The sequence below is a fragment of the Truncatella angustata genome, assembly GCF_020726525.1.
Source record: "Truncatella angustata strain MPI-SDFR-AT-0073 chromosome Unknown BKA67scaffold_4, whole genome shotgun sequence".
NCBI classification, from domain to species: domain Eukaryota; kingdom Fungi; phylum Ascomycota; class Sordariomycetes; order Amphisphaeriales; family Sporocadaceae; genus Truncatella; species Truncatella angustata.
In genome coordinates this window covers 1,478,136-1,492,276 of record NW_025763384.1, presented here as the reverse complement: position 1 = coordinate 1,492,276, position 14,141 = coordinate 1,478,136, and the positions used below count along the sequence as shown (strand labels likewise).

General features: G+C 50.1%; 7 protein-coding genes across 7 annotated transcripts; 3 read left to right on the top strand and 4 right to left on the bottom strand.

The window, feature by feature from the left end:
* Window positions 1-810: 810 nt before the first annotated feature.
* Window positions 811-1,518, bottom strand: BKA67DRAFT_535476 (uncharacterized protein; the record flags this gene model as incomplete). The annotated part of the gene is made up of 1 exon (XM_046100021.1): window positions 811-1,518. One exon carries the CDS (start codon window positions 1,516-1,518, stop codon window positions 811-813), a length of 708 nt encoding a protein of 235 aa, XP_045958412.1.
* A 950-nt stretch (window positions 1,519-2,468) lies between these two features.
* BKA67DRAFT_535475 (uncharacterized protein) lies at window positions 2,469-3,148 on the bottom strand (the record flags this gene model as incomplete). The annotated part of the gene is made up of 2 exons (XM_046100020.1): window positions 2,469-2,986; window positions 3,061-3,148. The coding sequence occupies 2 exons, from the start codon at window positions 3,146-3,148 to the stop codon at window positions 2,469-2,471; spliced, it is 606 nt and encodes a 201-aa protein (XP_045958411.1).
* A 41-nt stretch (window positions 3,149-3,189) lies between these two features.
* On the bottom strand, window positions 3,190-3,953 carry BKA67DRAFT_564280 (uncharacterized protein). The gene has a single exon (XM_046102724.1). The coding sequence runs from the start codon at window positions 3,816-3,818 to the stop codon at window positions 3,582-3,584; it is 237 nt and encodes a 78-aa protein (XP_045958410.1). The 5' UTR covers window positions 3,819-3,953; the 3' UTR covers window positions 3,190-3,581.
* A 143-nt stretch (window positions 3,954-4,096) lies between these two features.
* BKA67DRAFT_517885 (aldo-keto reductase-like protein) lies at window positions 4,097-5,225 on the top strand (the record flags this gene model as incomplete). Its single annotated transcript, XM_046097951.1, has 4 exons — window positions 4,097-4,168; window positions 4,231-4,241; window positions 4,320-4,492; window positions 4,591-5,225. The coding sequence occupies 4 exons, from the start codon at window positions 4,097-4,099 to the stop codon at window positions 5,223-5,225; spliced, it is 891 nt and encodes a 296-aa protein (XP_045958409.1).
* Window positions 5,226-5,359: 134 nt separating this feature from the next.
* BKA67DRAFT_270824 (PQ loop repeat-domain-containing protein) lies at window positions 5,360-6,861 on the bottom strand. The gene is made up of 2 exons (XM_046095880.1): window positions 6,615-6,861; window positions 5,360-6,523 (listed from the first exon to the last, which is right to left on the bottom strand). The coding sequence occupies exons 1-2, from the start codon at window positions 6,671-6,673 to the stop codon at window positions 5,494-5,496; spliced, it is 1,089 nt and encodes a 362-aa protein (XP_045958408.1). The 5' UTR covers window positions 6,674-6,861; the 3' UTR covers window positions 5,360-5,493.
* Window positions 6,862-7,530: 669 nt separating this feature from the next.
* BKA67DRAFT_658459 (uncharacterized protein) lies at window positions 7,531-9,510 on the top strand (the record flags this gene model as incomplete). Its single annotated transcript, XM_046107284.1, has 1 exon — window positions 7,531-9,510. The coding sequence occupies one exon, from the start codon at window positions 7,531-7,533 to the stop codon at window positions 9,508-9,510; it is 1,980 nt and encodes a 659-aa protein (XP_045958407.1).
* Window positions 9,511-11,702: 2,192 nt separating this feature from the next.
* On the top strand, window positions 11,703-13,004 carry BKA67DRAFT_658458 (uncharacterized protein; the record flags this gene model as incomplete). Its single annotated transcript, XM_046107283.1, has 3 exons — window positions 11,703-12,108; window positions 12,180-12,805; window positions 12,867-13,004. 3 exons carry the CDS (start codon window positions 11,703-11,705, stop codon window positions 13,002-13,004), a joined length of 1,170 nt encoding a protein of 389 aa, XP_045958406.1.
* Window positions 13,005-14,141: the final 1,137 nt, after the last annotated feature.

The window sequence follows — 14,141 nt, the reverse complement described above, 5'->3', positions numbered from 1 at the left end:
AGCACTGGAGACCAAGCAAACGAGGTCCATATTCCTCAAAGGCCTCAAACTCAACATCATTGTCAAGCTTAACCGAGATCCACTCCCTCGAGAATGAATGCATGTCTTCTTCCGGTAGCTCGCTTCCATGCCGGCAATAACGGTTGATCCTATGCCACGTTCTATCGGCATCGCTATATCTAATATCCCAGCTCTGCATCCCATTCTTCTCAGTCCTGTCGATGACATTCCCACAGATACATGCCCACTCCAGTTCTAGATCGTTCCTGATTGCCAGAAGAAGTGCTGGTAAGGATGTGGTGTTCATTGTAAAATTGCAGAGACAAAGTTCCTTCAGCGTCCTCTTGTGTCTCTTTAGAATATTTATGAAGTCTTGTTGACCGCCTATGATCGATCTCAATGTCAGGCTATGTACTATATCATTTTGGAGTCAGTAGATTACTTCTTTATGATGTGTGGCGGGGGGTGGGGGTCTTTGGGGATGTTTTAAAACAGTTATGAAGAACTAAATGTCTTTGTAGGTAGTATACGCTCCACGCATAGGCGATAAAGGGGAGAAAGTAATCACGAAAATTTCTTACGACGCTCCCATACATGGTCAGTCGGAATAATATCTTCAATAGATGCGTAAAATTATATTCCATGATGGTGTCCGAAATCAATGTTCAAGACTTCAAGACATGGCAGACTCCCCAGGACGTCGCGTAAAGGTCCTGACTGAATTTCTCGCCGGCAAGCTTGGGTATTAAAATGGGCACCCGGAAAATGATTGAAGGCATCTCGGGCTTCCTTGATAGGGTCGAAAACTAGTTACAATTGCTTCAATCGACTACAAGATGGCGGCCACTTTTCAGCTAAGGTCTTGCTGTTTGCGATGAAAAACAACCCAATAGCCCCGGCGCGGAATGTTTCCAGTTCAGCAGCTGCATTTTGAAGAGCAAACAGCACCACTTCAAGCTGGCGGCAGCCATTGTTTTCCGTTTCTCCACAAAGCGCTGGCATAAGTTGATCGAATGGAGTCTTTCGGCGTGACAGATACACCTTCTCAAGAAAGCATCCGTCCCTTGTAATCATGACAGATTGGAGACGGCGCAGATTTGCAAAGACCGTACTCAGGCGCCTGAAGTCGACTTCATTCCTGATTACTGTCCGCTGAGTTTCCAGGGCAACTGCGTTTCTATGATACTCCTTCACCAAGTCGACTGAAGGTGCTACTCGTCGTCTTCTAGCAGAGCTCACGACGGAGCCGGCATGCCATCCCTGGGACTCTTCGAGGGGAAGGTCCTCTTTGGTAGGTTTGCAACTATATACTAGCGAGCGGACGTAGTTGGGATATCGTTCTGAAATATGTTGAAGCTGATTTAGATCATCAACATGCAAGAGAAACTTAATTTCGCGGAACATGAACTTTGCTCCAACGTCGCTGAAAGTTTTGGAGGCAAGACGAAACTTGCCAACATACTTAGGCTTGATGAATGAACAAATGAGTTGCAAAATCTCCAAGGGTAGAGTGGTCATCTTTGGAACACTCCGGCTTTTGCGCAGCAGGATTTCCGAGGTGAAGTGCTTGTCCAGCTTTCGGTTATATAGTAGATTAAGAAGTCAAGAAATATGTTTGCAAGCTGGAGCCATGTGTTTGCCAGCAGGTGGGGTAGGTGCTCACTATCACAACGTGTAACATGTCATCTTAAATATCAGGTCAAGTTTGGTATGCAGTATCACATTCACTGGGCTCCAAGCAAGAAATGAATCCAATTATTTCTAGACAAAATGACACTTTCGCTTCATTCGAACCAGGTACGCTGCAAAAGAATACGACCGAAGGGGGCCGGACCACAATATGGTTGTACTCGATTCCAAGACGGCGGCCCTGAAAAATTTGGTCTGCAATGAATGAATACCAATGTGAGGCTAATTTGGCTGTTGAGACTGAGCATGACATATTTCCACATGCTTGTCTTACTGACGATACCGTTATCTGTCATCTCTTGACCTCAAACACGGTCGCAGATATGGAAGTGGTATCGAGACCCCGTTCTCAACTACAGCTGCTTCAAGACGATGGAAGGGCTCGATAAAGCAGCACTAGCAAGTCGACCAGACGCATCGTACTAGATATAATAATGCTCCCGCAAGGTTACCCAACTTTCCGCAAACAAAGGCGTCTAAATACTGCTAGCCGCTTGCTACGGAGAGATCGGATGAGTAGTGTGTTTACACCATCCTTGTGATACTTGGCTAGGATATGAGTTGTGTCACCAGCGGAATACATTACAACCCGCAGTTTGCCAAATACTGATCAATGCAGTCGGAGATACTATCATCAATCAACAAGCGAGACATGCTCGCTTCGTCGTGAACAAATAACTTTTGCCGCATCTCAGAGCTAAAGTAACACATTTGTATCTTCGAGTTCGCTCGAGCCTCGTATTGAGTTCCGGGCGGAGGGATTATGCCTGACTTGTTACCTAAGGCAGCCATTCAACTTTGAATTCTGTAAAATCGACCTTCAACGCATCCTTGGCATTCTTTTCAGGCCGAGCGACAAGCGGGCTCACATCCAGCACCCAAGCTTCGCCATCATTTTCATCCTCGTCCGCGAAGATCCAGCAAATCTCCCTCAGAGGTCGTTTCTCCTTCACCTGGCCTTGGTCGTCTAGGACAAGGTGATACACCCAGGCACTCTTGCCGTGCTCATCTGACTCCCTCACAACCTCCAGTGTCAACCCCTTCTGGGCGTCCGCACCGGTCAGGGGCAAAATGCTCCAATCTGCCCACCTGTCACATGCGACCGTGCTCAGATGTGGCGCTTCATTATAGAACTCTAGGCCCGTCTTGATCCACTTGGCCGGGTCTGGGGAAGTGGAGTGTTTGAGAACTAGAAGGAGGCCGGCTTGGTCGTAACGTTCGGTCCACGGTCCCCAGAACGTCACTCGTGCGGCTTGGAACTTCTTCAATAAACCCGAGGAAATGCGAGATATAGGCGCTTAGACTTGTTAGCTTTCTCGTGCTGGTCTCTTTTCGACTAACTAGTTCATTGCGCGATTGAGATGCCCATACCGTTCCAAACATCGGTAGTCGGTGGCTTCTTCCAAATGTCCGTTCCTGGTTCTGCTTCAAGGACAAATGAATCTTCTGTGGTATCCATGTTAGGCCAAACAGCTTATGACTACTTCTTTGGATGAGTGTTGAAAAGCTAGCGACAACAGGAGACAAGTGTTTATATGGCGATGGGAGGGTGGCCAATAGCGGGGCAATAGTGGGCTGAGCTGGTTACGTACTAATTCGTTTACCCCTCCTATGTACGGCTGACCGGTCCGGACGCAAGATCTCTCGCCGTCTCATGTCTCAAGCACAACTTATATGACCCGAACAACCGCATAAACAAGTGATTGTAGGATTGGACGGCATAGGACGACCACACTAAAACGTAAGTTATACACTGCAATGAGAGTATCCACATTATTTATTTGCCTGCCTACCCATGAGTTTCAGGGTAGTGATCAAACATACGTGACAAGAAAAACATGAAGATGGCAACTACTATTGCCTTTCCACCTGGTCGATACTCTCAAGGAAGTTCACTGTATCGCCATGCGGTGCTTGTCGGACAGGAATCTTATCTCGAATTCGCTAGAATGAGACTGCCGTTCATTACAGAAAGAGATTCTCGAAAATGTGCATGAGCATGTCATCAGCCATGATATAATACTATAATCATCGGCTTTGGCAGTGTGTTCATCAGTACAAATGGTTTGTTGGTGTCCGATTGACAAGAAAGAGGCAAGAAAATAAATCTGCCAGTTCTTAAATATCATAGATGATTATTCGTGCTCTACATTCAACGGGATGGTTAGGTTCTAAGAGATGAAAATGTGAAATCGGAAATCGTCATAACCCGTTATGGAAGAGGTGGGGAACCTTGAAGGGTCGAACAGCGGCGTCGGAACTATTAATATAGCATACTGTAATATCTGCAAGCTTGAGAGTATGCATCATCATCCGGTATGGCATGGAAGCAAAGAAACTCAGTATCGTATCTTCCGAACCTCAGATGAAAAACGCTGTACTTGGCCAGTTCAAGCAAATCAAAAAGATGTCAAACCTCACGCTCCAGTCGAAAGTCAAGCTCGCCAGCGGCCACGAGATGCCGCTGCTAGGTTTTGGTGTAAGTGCAACAATCAACTGAACCGCCTGTACTTGAGGCAAAAGTTTCTGAACCAGTATTAGGTCTATCAAACGTAAGCTTCGTGGCTGATCTCTCCGCAGACCTCGGCGAGCACATCCAGAAAGTCAACTGACAACACATCATCACGCAGCCCAGCTGAAGACGCCGAGCGCTGCGTGAAAGACGCACTTGCGGCGGGCTACAGACATGTCGACTCCGCCGCCGCATATCGCAACGAAGCGCCTTGTGGAAGTGCCATCAGGTCGCTGTCCTCCGAAATCCCGCGCTCAGAGGTGTTCTTCACCTCGAAGGTGCGAACCAAGGGTAAATTCATCCCCTCCTTTTCTTATCTTCGGAGAGATAGACCACCCTCATCCCATCTCATCTGGAACCGCACAATAACGCGAAAGTCCTCTAACTAGGCATGTCCTACGAATCGGCCAGGGCAACGGTCGCCAACACGCTCCGGGAGACCGGACTGGACTACATCGACCTGATGCTCCTGCACGCGCCGTACGGCGGGTCTGCCGTGCGGAAGGGCGCCTGGAGGGCCCTCGTGGAGGCCGCGGAGGAGGGCAAGGTGCGCAGCATCGGCGTCAGCAACTACGGCGCGCACCACCTGCGGGAGCTGCAGCAGCACATGGCCGAGCTCGAGTCCCAGCGCGGCGGCGGCGGGGTCGTGAGCGTCGGCCAGTGGGAGATACACCCGTGGCTTCCGCGGCAGGACATCGTGGGCTGGGCGCGGGAAAACGGAGTCGCCGTGCAGGCGTACTGCCCTTTGGTCAGGGGCGAGAGGTGGGACGAGCAGGTCCTGAGGGATCTGGCGGCGAAACATGGCAAGACGGCTGCGCAGGTCTTGATTAGGTGGAGTCTGCAGAAAGGATATAGCCCACTGCCGAAGAGTGTGACAACCTCACGAATCCAAGAGAATTCAGACGTCTTCGATTTCGAGCTGGACGAGGAGGACATGCAAAAGCTGGATTTCGACAGTTATGCACCATGCACTTGGGATCCTACCACGAGTTCGTTGGACAACGGCACGACGAAGAAAGGGTAAGCTGAAAGAGCTCAATGATGATCAATTACCATAATGCACATGCTTTGTGGAAAAACTCTACATTATCAAGGCAGCGCCTGACGGAGGCTTATCCAATCTCGATCTGTAAATGATTCTAAATAACCAACGATGTCTGAAGAAACACGCTAAACGCCTTTTTTTTCTTTATGCAAAATCTGTTTTCCCATTCCTATTGCAGGCCCGCCTATAATCATGAGAATCCTTTTTGGGGCCACAAAGGCAATGTAGCATGCAGAACAAAAAATGTCTAAGCATGGCCAGATCCCAAGCGCTCAAGCACCGGACGCTGGTCCCAACGTTCTTCATCGATGTTGTCTTCTTCGTATTCGAACCCTTCTTCTTCGTCGTCCAGTAGTGTGGCTTCGTTCTCGCCGTAGATGAAGAACTGAGCGAAGATTCCCAAGTCTAGAAGGAGGGTACCGAAACTACCAGCCAGCCAGGATAGATTGACTAATATATATCTTCCATATATCCTACCAATGTCACCGTCATGGCAGCGGTTTGGCTTAGCGCATGTTGGTTCGTATGCGAGAATAGACAAAACATATGTCAAATTTCCCAGACACGCAAACAGGAAAAACAGCATGGAAACACCCTCAACAGATTTGCGTCGGTAGTTTAGTAGCATCTGGGGAAGGCGTGATCCAAGATACAGGACTGCGCACAACCAACCAAACACTTGGCCTAATACATCGAATTGAGGGAGGTTGTCGTCGGCAGGTTGAGATGGGTGGCTACCACCATAACGGCGGCTCATGTACCATCCAGTTACCCCGGCAATGCAGACCATCAAGATAGACACAGCATTTCTGAAGACTACCTGGAGACTCGTGGACGGCGGCGGGGGTGTAAAGGGCTGCTCGGAGAGCATGGGCACGGCGGGAGATAAGTGACTCCAACTCTGGTTGCTGTCTCTTCTCTCTCTGTGCTGCGCAAGAGGGCCAGCGCCATTGAGCAAGCCCGTTCTCTCGGTGGGCTCGCCAGTGCCCAAGACTCTAGGGCTCTTTTTTGGAGTGGGCACAATCTCATCCTTCCATGTGAAGCCCTTGTAATAGAAGCATTGAGCTAGCAAGACTATATCGGCAATAGTGTAGTAAATGGCGAGAATGAGCATCGTCGGCAGGACGCCCTGGAAGACGGCCCCTAGAATGTTGAATACATCGCCTGCGAGCCAGGCGATAATGAATTGAAGAGAAAGTCCATCGGCCGAGGAGCGTCGAAAGTTTTCGAGGATCTGCGGACTAAAGACTACTACCCAGGCGGCGATGGATATGGATCTTGAAAGAAGAAGGATATCAGCGGAATGGACCAATTGACAGTGTGTAATGGCCAGACTCTGGAATCTGCCGCGGAAGGGGTCTAACTCACCCACATATGCCCGAGATGGCTTCAACGTCCAAGTTCAACGGCGCTGTTGGTGGTGCCATAGTAACGAGGCAAGGCGTTCACCAGGAGCGCGAGGGTAGTAGAAAGACAATAGGTTCTACTCAGGCTAATTGGAATTACGTGTGCTGTCCAATAGGCACAGGAAGTAGTGGAGACGATGTTTCTCAGGAGGAGAGTTCTGAGAGTCACTGTAGTTTAGTTGAAGATGTGATAAGTCACACAAAGTTATGGAACGACCAGTCCCGAGGTTGTGAAAAGCTTTTTTTTTTTTTTTTTTCCAACTGAGAAAAATGGCTTGGCTTGGTATGCTGACGCGATTGCGAGTGACCGATGACCGGCGCAAAAGACAGGCCGCGGAAAGGGTGTCATTTGCGCTGAAAAATGATGGATTTCATGACGTTGGTTCTAAAAAAAAAACTAAATAAAAAAAGTCTGCCCCACCACGCTATATGCAGGTTCAGAGAGCCATTTTGCGGGGTAAGTTTGGTTGGCTGTTCGAGCTTGAATGAATTGTCCACTGCTCCGTACCCTGGCAGGGTACATACTGTATGGATTGCTTGAGTCCTTGCTAACAAGTCCTGCCCCATATCTTGTCCGATTCCAGCTGCCACATGGCATTTAAGGGTGCTTCGGTGATAAGCTGTGGCACGGAACGAAGCCTCGAACCACCTGTGGTTACTTGATAAGTCAATCAAAAAGCTCCCGCGTTTGACTCCGAGTTCGAGTGCGAACCTCCGGACCTGGCATTGCATTGTCCTTCTTGGGATATTCCAGTCACGGCACGGGCGAAAAGGCCAAGTCTCATCAAGCTCACGTTACCACCAGCTTATGCACTCACCGACCACTCCGTAGAGCAGCTCGAATTATGGTAGACGCATAGCATCACTTAGCTAGCACCATGTCGGCCGATCTTTTTGCAGCCTTCGACGATCCTCCGCCGAGGCAATCTAGTCCAGGTCAGCCCAAGCCCGAGGGCCAGCCTGTAGCCTCCTCGGCCGACCCATTCGACTTTTTCCATTCTGGCTCCCAAGCTACGAAGAAGCAACAGACTCAACCATGGCCTGCACTGCAATCCACCAGCAATGACTCCTGGGGAGGCTTTGGAGGCGGCCAGACAAGCAGTGCGACGTCAGGGGCTACATTCGCCTCGACAGCCTCTAGCCCCCCACGCGCCCGTGTTCAGCAAACGCAGCCATGGCCTCCCTTGCAGTCAAGTAGCAATGGCACCTGGACCGGCTTTGGCGGTGGTCAAATGAGTAGTGCAAATGCCCATGATTCATTCGACGACGAAGACGATGGTTGGGGCGACTTCGAGACCGCTGACCCTGAACCATCACCAAAGCCGACTTCCCAGCCATCAACCAATTCACTGCCCGCCGCCTCATTTGCCAAACCTCCACCGCAACATCCCGCTATACAGAGGACGAGAATAATCAGGGCGCCGACCATAGAGTTGATGACGAATAGTCTCATCGATATGCCTGGAGCCAATGCTCTGCCTGACGAAGTGCGATCACCCCCATGGATGCGACAATCCTTCGATCAACAGCAGAAGTCCATATCGCAACAGCCTCCTAAAGTTAAAAAGCACAAGCCCGACGCAGATGTTTTGTTTGACGCCGATGAGTTCGATGGTAAGAACATCGAGGATGGTGATGATGACTTTGGCGACTTTGAGACCACCACATCGCCAGTGCAAGCGGCGCCAACGGACCTCGTATCTGACGACTTCTTCACTCCACCACCATCCTCCAGGTTGCCCATGACCGCCAGAAGGATGAACACCAATGACATGTTCTCTGCTCTAAGTTTGGATACGCCCATGTCGCCATATCCCCAAGCCCCTAGGTCCCCTTCTTTCCAGGACCGAAATCCTTTCCCTGGTCTCGCATTGAATACCCCTATAGAACCGAAGACTTCTACACCAGACAATAATCGCAAGACCTCACCTGTGACAGCTTGGCCGACCATGGGTCAGAACTCTGCCGGGAGCAACAAGATGGACGACCCTTGGAGCGCCTTTGAAAATCTCCCAGATGAACCAAAGGGCATTAAACAGGATAATGCAGTCGATGATGATTGGGGTGACTGGGATTCTTTCGACGCAAAAAAACCAAGCTCCGCCGCAAGAAATGCTGAAACAAAAACAGCGAAAGATGATGTTTCGGACTGGGCGTGGGATGCTGTAGACGTACCAACCAATAGCGTTCCTCAGACAAATGAGGATAAATCACCTCCCATCAATATTCCGCCCCCTTCAGTACTATTGTCCATCTTCCCACAACTACTAGGGCAGGCTAGCGATGCCCTATTCAAGCCTGTCAGTGGACAAGCTTTCTCGATCAAGAATCGGATACTATCAGATCCCAAGACGATCGACTTCTTGCGGGGTTATCTCTTACTTGCGACCGTTGCTGCTCGCATCGTTGCCGGGCGAAAACACCGGTGGCATCGTGACAAATTTCTTTCCCAGAGCATGTCAATTTCCGCCGCGGGAAGCAAAGGTATGAAGCTTGCTGGCGTGGATAAGACACAAGCAGCCCGGGAAGATCGAGAATCAGGCGACATCCTAGATATTTGGAAAGAGCATGTGGGTCGTTTACGCTCTTCGGTGGCCACAGCGAACACATCCATCAAAGATGCTTCACAACACTTGAAAATCCCCGAGTTGCGAGAAAACATGCCAGCTCAGACAGCCAAAGGTGCGCTGAGTGCACCGAAAGCCTGTTTCATATGTGGTCTCAAACGAGACGAGCGCATTGCACGGGTTGACTTTGATGTTGAAGACAGTTTTGGAGAATGGTGGACAGAACATTGGGGCCATACAGCCTGCAAAAGATTCTGGCTCGAGCACGAAGGCGCTTTGCGTCAGCGATAGGTTTGACCACTCACACAGTTATGTGACTGGGCGTACCAACTGTTATTCTCGCTCGGGAGAGCAACGTCAACATGATGCATTGCACATCATCATTCTCAGCAACCCAATCCGGGAAATATGCATGATTTATGTCTGACCCTTGCGGTCGGGTAAGCAATCGGGGGAACCAACATTCTGCCTCGGATTCACCTCCCATGCCTGTGGTCCCGAAGACGGGTAGCCCGCTTTATCGGCCTTCAGCCGGGGCTCTCAAGTCATTTCTAGGTGAATTGCTTAGTTTGTTCCCGGTCGCCAGTGATCCATACATCAAGATAGACCACAAGAGGCCATCTGCCTACCTGTCTCGTGCCTTGGACGGTGGTGACATTTGCTAGGTATCCATGCAGTCTTTTAGCCATTGCTCAACATCAAGGTAGCAATCCGAAGGAAAATTAGAGCCATCATCTAAACAATAACTGAATGATATGGAAGAATAGGAAGAGGCTCGGCTATAATACTTAATATACTCAATACCATTGCTTGCACGATACGCACAACCCATCAGAATTTGAGTGTGGAGATCATTTTCATAGGAATCTTGAGTACGCAGTGTGAGGAAAGTGGTAAGTACGCAGTGTGAGGAAAGAGGTACAGACCCCAAGTTTGTAGATTATCTTCAGAAAATGTACTGTACAGCCCATGTGTAATTACGTCTCCATGTTGCAATACTTGCTAGCCTCGAGAATAAGCGATGGCCGGTTACAAAAGTGCTTCAAGCAGCAGAATAATTGAGGCATGCTGAAAATGGGAAGGCAACGGATTTGGTATGGTATGCAGGAGCTCTAATAACTTAGCAAGGGTTCCACACGAGCTCTATGCATTGTCAACTGTGCCTGGCTTGGTTGCGTACTCTGACCGTCTATCGCGGTGGTTACCAGCTTTATCATGTTTGGACCTCCGGGAGGTACTTGCTGGAAATGAACGAACGAGGTCAAATGTCTTCTCCCCAATGCTTTCTGCGGAACCTGAATCCTAGCTGCTGCTGGGTGCATGCCGCTTACCTCCATAGTCTGTAAATCCTACCTTGTGGCTACCTATATCTCTGTAGCTCGGAATTTACGATAGAGTAGCCATGTGTGACAAGCGACCTTGAGCAAAGAAAGCGGACCCCAGCTTATTGCTTTCCTCTTGAACTCGTAAAAGCGCTACTTCTATATGCCTAATCTAGCACATTAAAGGTTGAGCCGCAGCAGGGACAATGGATGATAGGAAGCCCCATTGGTACTCGCAACTGATCCCCGTCGTCCGCACTACGTTTTAAGACACCATTGTGGGCGGGAATGAAATCCTAGGTATCGGAGGCGCCTCGGCAGGGCTAATATTTACATGATTTGAACGATTTGGCAGACGGCCTCAATAACAGTGGTACTTTGAATTGCAGAGTGTGTGTCTGAATGTGGCCTGTTTCTATTTCCAGATTCTGCATGTTTGACGTTACAGGGCCATGTTACAGGTGGATGACGGTTACAAAATAATGGCTTGCGGTAACCCGCATGAATAGAATCGAACGGAATGAACGAATGAATACCTACATAAGCTGGAATTTGAACCGGGATCTGACTGTCCTTAATAGCTAAAATTAACGTGTCTTGTTAACGACCCTGGTCAACATTCTATCACTTGGAAATCAGAAGAGGTATGCATGCATGTACGACTCCGAAAGTACGGACAGGACATCATTGGAACACAACCAGATTCTCGGCCAGATGTCACTTTCCATTCAGCTGTGTCATTTCTTACTCTGAGTGGCTAACAGGCGTGTGATGCAACTGGCGCATTCTAAATCACATCCACCCACACAAACGTCGAAAAACGACAGTTCCAACCGTCCCTCCACTTTCCAACATAAGGTAGCTCAAGTTTCCCAAGCTCCAAAAAATCAAAAAAATCAAAAAAAGGCCAGCCTACTCTAAGCTACCAGAACCAGAACCAAAACCAAACAGTCCAATCCCCCAAATCTAAATCTTGGGCTCAAGCTCTCACACTCTTCCCACTTCAACCTCGCCCCGCCAACACCCACCCGCCCCGCGATCTACATACAACATCGTTGATGTTGATGAATTGACAACATCGACAACCCAATCTAGCAACCCTCCCTCCTCCTCTTTCCCTCTCTGATCCTCCATAATCCCTCCCCGCACCACCCAGTCATCATGTCCGCCACCCAAGACCTTGCGCCCAACGGCGATGGTGAGCTTGATCAAGCTGTCGCAAACCTTAAGCTCGACGATAACGAGGATCTTGGCCCCGACGGTCAGCCTGCCCCCAAGACGGAAGAGGAATATGCTGTCGCCAACCTGACCCTCCGAGCCATTGTTTCTTCCAAAGAAGCTGGAGTCATTATTGGCAAGGGCGGCAAGAATGTTGCAGACCTGCGCGACGAGACCGGCGTCAAGGCCGGTGTCAGCAAAGTGGTGCAGGGCGTGCACGACCGTGTCCTCACTATTACCGGAGGATGCGAGGCTATCTCGAGAGCCTACGCAATTGTCACCAGGGCTCTGCTCGAAGGCGCTCCTGCCATGGGCATGGGCGGAGTCATCTCGACCAGTGGCACACACCGTAGGTACACCCCGCGTCCTGCCCTTGCCGGGTCATGCTCGCCGATGCTGTCGCTAACCTACCTCATCTAGCTATCAAGCTCCTCATTTCACACAACCAAATGGGCACAATCATCGGCAGACAAGGCCTCAAGATCAAGCACATCCAAGATTCGTCAGGTGTTCGCATGGTGGCACAAAAGGAGATGCTGCCGCAATCGACTGAGCGCATCGTCGAGGTCCAGGGCACACCCGATGGCATCCAGCGCGCCGTCTGGGAGATCTCCAAATGCCTGGTGGATGATTGGCAGCGTGGTACCGGCACGGTGCTGTACAATCCTGTTGTCCGCACTCAACCTGGCAGTGCGGGGTCTCTCGGTGGTGCTGCTGGCGCTGGCGTTGGCTCTGCAGGCGGGGTAGGAGGAGGATACCAGGGCTACTCCAGTGGCAGGGGAGACTATGGTGGTTCTCGTGTAACACGCACCGGCAACGGTGCCGACTTCAGCAACGGTGCGCCTCAGCGATCCTATCGGCGCTCTGACTCCGACGCGGGTACCCGCGACCGCTCAGGGCCCCCTACGCATGATGAAAACGGCGAGGAGATTCAGACCCAGAACATCAGCATCCCAGCCGACATGGTGGGCTGCATCATCGGCCGCGCTGGCAGCAAGATCACAGAGATTCGCAAGACATCCGGTGCCCGCATCTCAATTGCCAAGGTAAGTTTCAAACAGATGACATATCAATGTCTATTGTCAAGGCTGATCAAAGAAACCACAGGCACCTCACGATGAGACGGGCGAGCGCATGTTCACCATTATGGGCTCCGCCAAAGCTAACGAGACGGCCTTGTTCCTGCTCTATGAGAACCTGGAGGCGGAGAAGATGCGCCGCAGCCAGGCTCCACCAACAGACTAAAACTTGTATCATTCAGCCTGTATCGCCTTGATGGCGCTGCCACGGTAGATTTTGGTACATCTGTCGGGAATATTTCCTTAATGATTGTTCGGATTTGGCACGAGACTCCAGATCTGACCTGCCGCAAGGCCAATGACCTCGGAACGAGGTCTCAACGATACGACATGACGACGATGAATTTTTTTTTTTTTGCCTCTTCTCTCAACAAGAAGTCCTACGCACGGGGCTTGTTGCGCCTTCACTTTACCATGACGCTTTTCCTAATCACCAGTATTCCACATTGATAAATCAACTCACGGCTCAAAGATACCTCAGCCCTGGCTGCAGTCACCAACACGGAGAAAGTAGACTGGCTGAGGACTTGGCCCGTTTGACGACCAGTACTCGCTCCCAACTAGTATTTTTTTTTCCGAACGAGAACGACCCAATCTTGTCACCATGCGCGGTACGCGCACATCATCAGATCTCTGCCCCCCCATATTTCCTTGCTCGCCACTTATCATCTCAAGCCTCGTGTGGTATTCGTTCTGGCGTTGCCTTCCGCCTGGCGGCTTCCAATCTCACGGCGGATGGCTGGCCATGGTTCGTCTCTTTCCATGGAGGCAGCATATCTTCCCCCAGCAACTACGGGCTTCTATTATGCTCATACTTTCCTCTCTCTCTCTATCTCTCTACTGGCCCTCGTGGCCATGCGTATCGATTTCTATGAGATGCATCACGGCTTTAAGGATGACCTCGAGTTCGAGATGGGCGGAAGGTCGGCTTTGGTCTATATAGGCAACTCTGAGCTCTACATGGTATGCAATGTCAGTATTGAGGGGGAAATGTAATTTTGAGTTAGATAAGAAATCAGAGAATGAACAGTGCATAAGAAATCATCATTGACGGCTGTAGTGCAGTGAATGGGAGGGGTGGTACAACAAATGAATTGCGAAGACGACCTCATGGGCTGACCCAAGCTCGAGCCCAAGCAAACCTACTTCGTTGTGGTTCACCTATCAGTATGACAACCGTATGGATCCCCCACTTGGATCGCAAATGAACAAGGGACAATCAGTACATAAGTACCAAGCAGAGCCAAGTATACTATGCGATACTATGCTATTTCATGTTATGCTATGCTAGACCGCCCCTGTC